This window comes from Pungitius pungitius, chromosome 9 (assembly GCF_949316345.1).
Source record: "Pungitius pungitius chromosome 9, fPunPun2.1, whole genome shotgun sequence".
Classification (NCBI taxonomy): domain Eukaryota; kingdom Metazoa; phylum Chordata; class Actinopteri; order Perciformes; family Gasterosteidae; genus Pungitius; species Pungitius pungitius.
In genome coordinates this window covers 15,759,422-15,771,797 of record NC_084908.1, presented here as the reverse complement: position 1 = coordinate 15,771,797, position 12,376 = coordinate 15,759,422, and the positions used below count along the sequence as shown (strand labels likewise).

General features: G+C 41.0%; 1 protein-coding gene across 6 annotated transcripts in view; it reads left to right on the top strand.

The window, feature by feature from the left end:
* inpp4b (inositol polyphosphate-4-phosphatase type II B) overlaps nucleotides 1-12,376 on the top strand; it is a 150,296-nt gene that overhangs the window by 116,004 nt on the left and 21,916 nt on the right. For all 6 annotated transcript variants that reach the window (XM_062564552.1, XM_037472885.2, XM_037472886.2 and 3 more), the window contains 3 exons: nucleotides 2,234-2,364; nucleotides 8,164-8,268; nucleotides 10,958-11,066. In XM_062564552.1, coding sequence (XP_062420536.1) covers nucleotides 2,234-2,364; nucleotides 8,164-8,268; nucleotides 10,958-11,066 — 345 coding nt within the window. The remainder of the gene's footprint in view (nucleotides 1-2,233; nucleotides 2,365-8,163; nucleotides 8,269-10,957; nucleotides 11,067-12,376) is intronic.

Here is a 12,376-nt window from a genome sequence, read left to right as displayed (position 1 = left end):
AGCTGGAGATCTAATAGGCCTTCCAAAAATACAAAGTGGGATGGGCGCATCATGTTCCCCACAAGCTGGAAAAATGCAGATTTGCTTTAACATGCATGAATGAAAGTTAAAAAAGAAAAAAAAAAACATTTGTTTTTTTCTATTTTAAGGACAAATGCTTTTGTCCCCCTTTGTTTTCTTTTTAGCTTGAATAAACATTTTATTCGTAATCGGTCTTAAATTCCCCAATAATTAACAATTGTTTCAAGCACTATTTATACAGCAAAGATGTATAAACAAATATTCTTCCTTTGCTTTTGGTAATCTGGAGTGTACAACGTTGGCAGAGTTTCCCAGGACAAAGCACTGCAGCTCTCTGCCAGGGCGATCTTTCAAGCTGCTGGCTTGTTGAGGAGGACGAGGATAATATCGATATCTATCGAAAGTCTATGATCTACCATTTGTTTTACAGATGGCTCAGTTGTTTTTAGTCGGGCTCGAATAAAATACACAACAATATGTCGTTATCTGATTGAATACTGAGTGTATTCAAATATCCAGTTCACCCAAATTATTCTTAATGAAAACATTGTTTTTAATTACATCTGTGGTATCTACTCATGCAGATACATTGATATCTACATTTAGAAAAAAAAGCTTCTTTTTTTTTCTATATTTTTGACCCAGATTCCAACTAAGCAGGATATTTACGAGTTACATATTAGTACTCTCCAGTTGCCAAATATGGAGACACTGTTACTGAATTTCCTGAAATCTATTTTGGCATTGTGTTCAATTTGTTATAGTTACTCCCAACAAGGAAACATCCTGCTAAGCACAGCAGGGAGCAAAATGCTAACAACAACAACAGCAGCAGCAGCAGCTAGTGACAGAGTAGCTTCCTGGTAATCGGTAAGAAGGCAAACATGCAGCAAAAGAGCGAGCAGAGCACTGACGGCTTAAGTAGAGCACCGTGTCTAAAAGGGAGCTTTTGATATATGAGGCATGGAGGAGCCTGCTCCTTGTGTTAAGCTTATATCAGCCAATACGTCAGCCTAGCTCCAACAGTGACATTTGCTTACATTTAATTGTATTTGGTAAATATGTCTGAATAATTAGCAGGCCTTCTGTAAACTGTTTTTATTACTAGGAAATTCGTGGAGGAATTGTGTTAGACTAAATACCTCTAGAGAAAATGTCAACAAGTTTGTTTTGTCGTATTTTCGGTTGAAACGCCTTTGAAACAACTGATCATCCTTATGATACATATGACCTTGACTCACTCTGTCTCTTTGGCACTCTTTCTATTGTGCAATGCTATGTATTGAAGTACTTCAAAGTGGACTAAAAATAACTTAATTACCTGGAGGCGACCAGGAAATAGTCTGGAGAGGCTTTCAGCGCCTTACTCTTTGTTGTGGTAGTCAAACTATATAACAAAGAACTACTGCATAATGCATTCAAACAATTATGCCTGGTCTTAACAATAAGTCAAACTAGTGAGCATGCAGCCTTTCATTTTAATATATATTCTATACAAAATGCATGAGGTATAATTACGGAAAATTAGACTCGTTATCATGAAAGCAGTGCCTATGACCATGTATTTGTTATCCTGAATACAATGTTGAGCCTCCTTCAACCTCTATTATCTATAATATCCATGCAATTTTTTTCTTTTTACATCTGTCCATCTGATGTCGGCTTTTATATGCTAATAATGAGCCAATGAAAGAGGCTGTACTTCGTACTATGCAATCAGCCCCACACACACAGCCACGGTTTATTCCTAAAGAAGGAGACCAGATGATTTGTGCCTAAGGCTGCAGGCACAACTAGATGAAAGACAATCTGCCCATCGCTCCAGGGACACCAGTAAAGGCTGCATGGGTTTTTATATGTAATGGGAAAAGAATTTGTAAGGACAGAGTGGATAACTGGGCTTCGGCTCCTAGCCTCAGGAATGTCTCTATCTGGCTCAGCACAAGGTGCCTTGGGTCGCTACTTCGTACGTGTGTGTCAGGGCCAGTGAGCCTCAGTCTGCGTTTTCCCATAATTGTAAAAGCATTATAATAATCATTCCCAATTTCTCTCATCTCTCTTAAATTAGACAGTTTTATGTCTAATGCCGTTGTTTTTAACAAAAGCAAAAGCCAAGCCGGAGAAGTCTAAATGTATGGATCTCATCAAAATGCATTGGTTTCTTATCCTTTAAAAGCTCAAAAGGTCCTGATCAATCTGTGTTTCTCTGCAGGGTGCAGGACCTGAGAGAGCTGGGGGAGCTTTCTCCTCACTGGGACAACTTAAGAAAAGAGGTGATGACACGATACGGAGGAATCATCAGCTCCTATCAAGAGACTTTTGCTGAACTGGACAAGATTGCTGGTATGACCGCACCTGCTGCTACGTTTCATTCATATCTGTGTCCACGCATGAATCCATTCTGCCCACTCTGCAAGCAAAGTGTTTATACAACCTGTGGGAGTTGTCTCTTATTGTAATATAGGCCCATTTTGGGCGTAGTTAAAGGCGTGTGGTCTTTGATGCCTGTGATCTGACTTGTCTGTAGATTCAGGGTGATGTCAAGGAAAAACTTAGTGCGAGGTTGATTCATGTATATACTTTCTGTCAAACAGTTTCCATAGCAACAGAGGTTTAATCAGGGGCAATTGAAATGTGTGTGCCGATGTGCCCCACTGTATTTTGTGAAAATACATTTGTAAACATTTGCAGTACGGAAAAAAAATACGGATGCAAATCTGCATGTCATTCACAAATATTTTGGGTTCTACTCGGATTGCAAATAATATTGCACACTTTTTGCAAATGTTTTACATATTAAAATGAATTCACACAGTCCGCTCTGATGTGAGCACAGAAAGTAATTAGGCGTCTTCTGGCGAAACATAACATGTGATCATGCCACACAATGCTACTGCCGTGTTTGAATTGAATGTAGAAATAGAAATGAAGCACATTTTTTTAGTCTAGCAAGTGGTACGATTGAATTGTTTTATCCCCATTTGAAGGAGCTGAACCTTAATCAGCTGGTTTGTGCGCTTCCTCCGCCTTAACTTAGCTGAGCTTGAACTGTACATAATTAATCAAACCTTATCTATATTTGTTTGTGTTTTTAAGAGCCTACAGCAGCTTTTTCCCCACATTTTTAAAACTGACTGGGTGGTCAAAAATACAAACTAAGAACATATTTATTGTTGTGATTTACCTGGATTTTAAATTATTATGGATTTGACCAATAACAGCAATAACAAAACGGACATTTAAACCATCATCAGTCACTCTGGATTTGTTTCTGTGTCTCCATATGCTCTCGCTGAGCATATTTTAATATGGAAACATTATGGCTACCAATAAATTTAACTGTGATTTAGTCTCATCCCCATAATGAGATATTTGTCACTGCTTCATTTGCTTTGCCCAGCTGATAAGAGAAGTTGATGACTTAGCATCTGCACTGCCTAAACTCCGAGGGAGCAAAGGAGTCGAGGGCGAGGGGAACGGATAATAATGGTATTTGTTATTATGGTTCCTGACAAGTCCCTTGTGTGGCACAGATGCTGCAATACACAAAGGCCCCCTATCACAACTGCTGCTGTTATTCAGCGGTATTAACTTAACTGGATGACGGACATTGCAAAAAAAAAGTTGGGTGGGCAAGCTGTTCCACATAAATTATTAATTAATTCATCGTTAATTAAGAAAAATGATTAGAAAATGCAGATGGTGGAGACACAAAGAGAATGTGTGGTGGAAGATGAGGAAAGAGGTAACTTATCAATAGCACACAATCCAATATTGCAATATGCATCCTATTAAGAGTTTCCTTAAAAAATCCATATCACTTATTTTCAGCTTGAATACACAATTCTGTTATGTTTGTTGCAATGCCAATGTCTTTAAATAATGCTGCAAAATATCTGAGAGATCTACTGTGTCATCTCTACATTTGTTATCATGTTATCAAAGCAGTTGGGTATTGCAGCTTTGTATGTGGACATGAGGGGTTATGGCCATGAATGTTATTAATAATGCAGTTATATTATATAGCTACTGACTCAAATATAATTTAAGGTTCGAGTCAGACTTTGGAAAAATAAAAAACTAAATTGTAGCGATGAATACAATAAACATTCTACCAGGAGGTTTGTTTTTGTTTGGGTTCAATTTAAATGAGGTAAGCAATCCATTTGGATGCTGTAATAGCTCTATTCCATTCAGCCGACAAATTTAAGGCATAATTAACCCCATTAGCGTGGTGTTTGTTGGGCCTCCAAAACTGCTATAGTACCTCTCTGCACAGAAATGTCAATCACTCTTAAACTCCCCTTACGGGATCATTTCAGTTTAGAGCCCAGAGCCTCGTAAGTTAAATTAAGGATCAAAACTTGCTTTTTCTCTTTAATACCTGTAGCCTCTTGTTTGTTGCCTCCCGGTGACGCTGTTCTCGCTGTGGATTACACAGACATGTTATGCGGGTTTCTACTGACTACATTAAGAATTGTAATAAATATGTCCTTAAAATTGAATCACCAAATGTTAGTAGAAATAAATTGGAACCGAGTTAAAAACAAGGTCAGACATGACTCACTTGTCCAATTCCCACATCTGTCAGGCTGATTCCACTGCTCTCACAGCGTGTATCCAATCCTCCGCTATGTCTACAACATATCTAACTGTGGATTGATTAAAAATGCCTGCTGTGCACTCTGCGCCACTGCGCCACAGAGAGGAAATCTTTAACATGCCACCTGCCCACCTGACGGACCTCACTTACGAGATGGTGTTGCTTTAAGCCATATAGTACAGGTCGCTCACCTCCTATAGGGTTCATAGAGTACATAATCATTCCTGGGAGTAAAGAAAAGACAGTGAAGATTAAAAGAAGCGATAGTGGCCATATGTTGGTCAGTATTGCTGGCATCCGGCCCTGCTGTCACATAGCCAGCCCACCTGTGCAAACAGATGGGAATCTGATGCGGCTAATTCATCTAACCTACAACGGCAGCTAGCTCCATTAGCCTGGTCCCCGGAGCTCCACAGCAGCGGCGAGAGTCCACCCAGCAGCGCTGACAGCTGAGCCGTTGACTCCCAACCTTTTGCAAGCGGCTCCTCCTCACACAGCACAGAAGTGGGTTGGTGCACACGGAGGAAGGCAGTTGAAGTCCGTCCGGGTGAAGACATTTGCACGTACGCCACGTACCTCTAGAGCTTTTATAGCGCTCAGTGCTGTTTTTGACTGAAAAGAACTATTACATTGAACATGTTGATGAGGACGAGGCCTACTGACTTTCTTCATCCTTTTTTTGTTTTTTTTGCTCCTAGCACCACCAAGAGATTGACTTTTACACATTTTATAAAATGTATAAATACAAAGTATTGAAGGTCCCAGGATCAAGTCGAATAGTTTCTTTGTTTCGTTGCCAAATTACTGCAGAAGTCTGCCCTTCCCTTCAGACGGTTAGTGGTGAATGTGAAATGTTACCATGTCTTCTACTCGCCATTTGCTAGGCTACTAGTGAACACTGTAAAGAACATAATTTCCATAAAAACCAATGCAATTTATTATTCATACATAGATGTACACACAATTGGCAGTGAATTGACAATGAATATGTACACAATATTTAGTAATGGGCTTAACTGGGAGTGTTATGTCTAGTTTATTGTTCTGCACGGAGATTATGTTTTGGTCTTCACCATATTTAAACAGACAGATTGTCTATTCAGGCTTTGGAAATTGCATCGGTTTGCGTTTGCACTTTGGTAAGTGGCAGCAAATCTGTTAACGCCTTGGGAAGAAGACATGATGGATTTTTCAGTGCGTGAAAACAATAAGTCACATCGGCGTCAACACCACTGAGTCATATATCTGGGAGAGGCAACACATTTCAGCAGTTTCAGCATTATATACCGTGATTGAGGCGCCGTTGAATTGTTTTCATGTTGGGCAAACCTGCTGAATGATGTTCAAGATCCGTGGCAGGTGACATATTTTCCCATCTAGATTCTGTGTAAACACACACTGAAGCACTGAAACTTTAATTGGTGCATATTGGTCTGTTGCCTCGAGAGTAATTAATGAACAGGACAGAAAGTGTGTGTGTGTGTGTGTGTGTGTGTGTGTGTGTGTGTGTGTGTGTGTGTGTGTGTGTGTGTGTGGTTTAGTTCTTCTCAACACAAACTCAGAGTTAGGACACATGTTGTCTCTGTGCTGCACATACACACATTGTGTATATAAACATAGTTTGCATACTGAATGATATGCAGAGAAGGGGTCCACCGATGCATTTGTTCCCTGACAGATACCACGGCCGAAATTTAGGTCCTTGTGTCCTCATTTTGAAAATAACACTGATCAAATCTCTCTGATTCTAAGCCCTATATTACTGCACATTTCTCTGGTTTATTTAAGTGTTTGCATTACGGACTGGTTCTATAGTGACAAAAGGGAGTGAGCCATGACTCCAATGGGTGCATCGGCAGATCAGAGTCACATACTTGTATACACGTATGCATTTTTTAAAAATGCTGATAATCACTAGGTTCCTTCTCACTCTCCTCGCTGCTCTAGAACAACTGCTGTTAAATCCTGTAAGTGCGGTTCCTAAAGACAGAACGTTACCAGCAGAGAGACGGGATGTTTTTTTCCACTTGAGTGTGGAGGACTGTGATGTTCATCATGTTGACACACCGCTCTGCTCGCTCACCGGAGCGGCTGCAGTCTGGGTCTGCTTCTTCCCGTCTGCTGCACAGGGATCTTCTTCGGGGGGGTTGATGTTGCTCATAAACCAATCGGAAATTGCTGTGGCTGAGGCGTTGAATGAGAGCCAACGTAGTGTTTTTTTCGGTTAATTTACTCTCAGCAATACAGATGTAGATGGACTGAATGTCGGGCAGACAGTCGATGAAGTTCTTGTGTGCGATAGAAACAAAAGGGTTTCTCTGCAATTACACTACATGTATGATAAATATGTCTCGCTTTACTCTAGTTTATTCTTCTCTAATGTTAACAGACCGACAGACAAATGGATACATACATAGATACATAGATTCTACAGCTGTTAACCGTGTGGGTGTGATCAGAAGGCACAAGCACGTCAGGGTATTTACCTGCAATTCCATATAGTCAATTTATAAGATTTATTCCGTAACAATTTGGATTAATGAATCAAATCCTAAATTTCAAACTGCCAGTGTGCTCTGCGATCGCTGCGATGAAATTCCTTCTCCGCCCCCGAGCTGGAAAACACTTTTGTAACTTTTCTTTCATAGCTTCATGCCTCAAAATAGGAAATTCAAAGTTGTCTGTCTTTAAAGAGGATTTAATAAGCCAAACGAGATGATGAAACTTGTGATAATTATTTTTATTTCCCCCTTGTACTTCTGCGGCCTTCATTTTAACTGAATTACCTCCACTTGCAAACATCACAACTCCTCTAAATTGTCTTTGTTCCTTGATTGTTGTTGAAAGCTTCGCCTCATCTCAAAGAGGCTCATCAACCTTATTTACATATCAGAGCAGCCAAGATGGAGTGTCAGATTGTGTTTTTGAGCTTAAATATAAGCCAATAACAAAGAGTATCATTTTAATTGGACGTTTGGAGCAAAGTAGTGGCATCAACGGGCATAAAGTCCTATGCTTAAAGGATTACTCTGCTCATTAGAGGATGTTATAAGCAGTTGATTCAAATGAGCCACTTAGCAGATGCTTGTTTTTCTCTAATTGATACATTCTCTATCTGACATACATGTATGGACCCGTGGGCCTTTAAAAGCGGAATGGTTTTGGATGATCTTCCAGCCCAATGCGGGAACAAAGAATAATCTGTAGTTTACTATTTAAAAAAGGAAATTGGGCTTAACTAATTTCAAATATTGGCTGCGCTGTTCTTTGTTTTTGGTGTTCTGAAAGCATTGTTATGCAACCATTCACTCAATTTAACATGGTGCTTTTCATTCAATTTATATCAAGTCATTCAATTACACAAAAGGTTTTCCTAACATTGGAGAATCCATCTTGTTATCTAATGTTTTGTTTTTTTAATGTATCTGTCTGTGCACATAAAAAGCGGTCCTGTTAAATGGCAGCATAGCTGAAAGCAGATGGTTGGGTGTTGAGTGTATCACGATAATGTTGCATATACTCGTGTACTCTTTTCTTAGGTCGTTCATTCAAGCCGAGCTGCTGCAAAGCCCAGAAATCTTTGGAGTTCATCCCAATAAACCTGCACACCCAGAGGATGAGAGTGACGTGCCCCAAAAAAACCGGTATGATGACGCTACTGCTTTAGACTTCTATTAGACCTGTTTTTACGCCTAACACTTACACCTGGTGACGGTAAGTTCAAGATCCACACTCGTTTTGGCCCGGTGTTTGGTGTCTATCTACACTATCACTAGCTATAGGGATAGTTGGGCTTTGGAGGTGTGGCAAAAAAGAATAGACTTGACCTGGAACTTTCCAACAGAAAAGCAGGTATTGTGGAAAGGTGGTTTCATATGCAAACGTCTAGGTTGCTCTGGTCGTCCCCTACTCATGTGCTTCTATGACTTCTCCACCTGCCAGAGATACTCACAGGGCTCTGACGGGAGGGTTCTAGGTCAGCGTCCGGGTTGAAAGGTGAGAAATAAACTTGGCCTGAGAAAGAGAGACTGAGTACTAATTAAGCCCCTAGTGTTTTCCCAGAGAGAAACACAGAGTTGTCTCTTCTGCAGCGGCTCTGCAGCTGGCAGAGCCGGTTTATTGTCCTGGAACTGTCTGTGTCTGTGTGTGTTAGGGCAGCTAACTGCTGCCTCCCTACCTGCGGGTGGGCTCCATGTCGATGATTGATGGAGGAGTTGAAGACGGACAAACCTTGATGTGAACTGTGCTTCTTTCAGACATCAAGGATGACAGATAAAGTAGGTCAAATCAAGTCGTCCCACAACCCTGAAACTGTCTTGCACTGTCAGGGCGGAAAAAGAGGGGAAACAAGATAAAACAAGCCTGAGGGAAGTTTGTTCGATTGATTGACACCCGGAGAATGACCCGCTCGACGGCCAATTCACACGTTCACTCAGTTCCAGGCAGTGGTGCTTCAGTTAAAATCAGTGATAAATGGCTCACAAAAACCAATCCTTTTTTGTTCATAGTAAATTAAGGAAATCTCTCACATTCGAGGCAGTTACAGGAAATGTCGATGGCTTCTTGAAAAGAGAAATCAATTGACATGCAGTGTGCCACAAGTCATTGATACCTGAGTGTGACATTAAAGCTTCTTCTAATGCAAGGTTTTTGTTAATGGTGACTTCATATTCATTCATTTATCATTGACTGTATTTTTTTCCACACAACCACGTTTATATCAATATTCTGCACGTTGGATGAGTATATTTTTACCAACAGTTAATGAAAAATTGCATAAAATGATATTGAATTGTTTAGAATGCACAATCCCAAACCTGCCTTTGCATATGAAACTTATTTTTGGTTTTCATTTTTTTCAGATTGTACATAACATAAAGATGACCTTTTATCCAATTAGCTGAATTATATAATGGTCTTTCACGCTGTGTTTCAGTAGGAGCACATGGAAGCATCCAGGTGGAATAGTGGTTGAGACACATTGCACACGGTGCAGCGCTCCCATTTAACCTTTGTTCTACATCATTGACACCGCTTTCTCCCTGCCTATGTTCCCTTTGCGCACCGTAGCTGTCATGTAAGGGATAATGCTAAAAATAATGGAACCTGATTTGTAACGTAGCGAGTCCCAATTTTGTTTTTTGGCCAAAAAGTTGTCTGAAATGTTGTTCAGCACTCATTTGGGTCAAAAATGATTTTTTTCCCACTGTTTGCAAGGTTTGCGGGATGCATTCAGTGAGAATTTTATCCATGTAGTACTTATGGGTATTGCATTGGCTTAAGGGCGAGGCCACACTAATTGAGCACAAATCGGTCATTGCGCTTGATGTTCTGAAACCTGCCGTTGTATTATACTAAACTTCTGCCTGGGGAGGACCAATTAAGTGACAGCCGCAAACTCTGGGGGCCAAAGGTGTGGTGGACGGGGAGCCCTGAAGGGTAGCAGCAAAGCCTCCGTATCAAACCACGATTGCCCTATTGTGGTGTCGTCAGGGGACGGGAGGCTGGTGGCCGCGCTGCCAGCTGGATTCCGTCATTCATTTCCCTGCCTACAGCGATCTTTCAAGCAGTGTTTTTTCCGACAGTAGGACCTGTGTCTTTCACTGAGGTGATCATTAACTGACCCGGCACTAAACAACAAATTCCCCCCCCCCCCCCATAAACTCCTGTCCACTCTGCCTCCTCCCTTTTTTTCCTGATTTAATTGTGAGCCTCATCCATTACTCATTGATAACAAAGCCTGTTGTAAGCAGCCCTGTGTCCGCCTATCCGTCTGTGAAGTGTTGAATGAGACATTCATCGTCCCTCTGGCTCAACGTGGGACCAACGTTAAGACCCAAAGATGTCTGCAGAGAATATGATGCATCGGTGGGCCGGTTATCAAAAGTAAAACATAAAACTTTGACATTAAAATTAATAGAAGCCTTGAAACGGCTGCATTGGTATACTCAAGAATGCTTAATACATCTGTAAACTCAGGTTGTTGCAATACCAGAAAGGAAGGCCTCAATTTAGTAGTGAATACCAAAAGGGTTTCTACAGTAAATAAATACCTCATACTTCAAATGTACTCCTTTATTACCTTCTGCATTCCATTTTCTGTGCATTAAAAACTCCAGATTTTTCTGAAGTTATTGGTCAAAACCAACATTTTCCAATATTACATTTGAACACATTATGATAATTAATTTTTACTGAAAAGAAAGCTTGAAGCAATCGATGTAACACTAGAGTACATTTAAATTCGGACTCAAAATTACGAATATTTCCCACTTTGAGTGCAAAGGTTTCAAGGTGCTTATAGCGTAATCCAATCTATTTTCTCTCTCACAGATGCATTCTACGACATCGTCACCGTTGGCGCCCCTGCGGCCCATTTCCAGGGGTTCAAGTGCGGTGGTCTGCAGCGTCTCCTTAGCCGCTACGAAGCAGAGAAAAAGAGGTAGGAGGAAGAGACACATCTGGCCTGTGCACCAGTGGTGTTCAGAGGGCGCGTGGATGATATCAAACACGCTGAGGTGGAAACAGCCTTTCATTGACACAATCATTTCACGTGGGCATAATTGATAGTGTCAGAGACATTTGTTCTCACGCTGAATATAGACCGGAACTCCACTGGAGGCAACAGACATGATGGAAACGGCATGTTGAGTCAAAGGTTCCTCTGCACTGGTTCTCACCTTAAAGTTGTGCGTTAACTTGGCGCTCAAAAAGCCACGCGTTTAGCTGCACATTTCACTCCACACAACGTTTCTGCTGCTCTTAGAAAGCACTTCAATTTAAAACCAGGGGATCAGTCCCGATGACCAGAGGTTCTTGTGCAGTGAATGAGGACATTTCTCATCTGGTATTGTTACTAAAAAAGGGAATGAGATTGTTTTGAGTGCAATTGAAAAGCCATCTATAGTCAATTTATAATCACTGAGAAATGAGTCTATAAAAAGCGATGATCAATCCTTATTGTGGAAAAATGAGTTCACAAGAACTGAGTTTTTATCCGTAAATACCACCAGTGAAGTCTTTTGTTGGTCTCACTGACTCAGGGAGTCGCTCAGATTTATGTTTGATTGGGTTCAAACTGTGGCTGTGTCTCTGCTTGATTGCTTGATGGGGAAAAAACGTTCCTTGTGTTTCTTTTACTAGGTGAACCCGCTGGCTCCACCAACACTCGAGGTGGACTGAACAAAATGTGTTCGCCCATGTATTGCTGTGTTATTCACACACGCGGATACAAAGAGCACAAACGCTTAAATGCACATGACTTCCTCCGACCAGGGATCATCAGTGTCCTGTAAATGTTGCTGTCTTTGCCATTCGGGTGGAGGACCGAGTGATATGCCGCTGGAGTTCAGTATGTGGTCACTTGAGTGATGCCAGAAGAAATCAGGGGTGATTTTTTTCTTCCAAAGCTCCCCATCGAGTGCAAAGTCATTACAGACCATGCCAGATCCAATTAGTTACAGGGTTTGCAGCTGAAGAAAGATGGAGAGGGCTGAGGTGCGGGTATGAAATGAATAAGTTGATGGGAAAATATCGTGTGGCCTTTGCTGATAATAGAAAATAATGTAAGGACTTCTTCATGGAAAAGTGCGCGAGTGAATTTGCTCAACATGGTCACTTTTATCTGTGGGCATGAACTATGTTAGCCTATTTTCGAGAATCCACCGAAGAGAAATCATTTTCCTTGAACGAGAGAGATTAGACTTCAGAAAGAATTCTCCGGGCAGACGTTTTTTTTGTTTTTGTTTCATG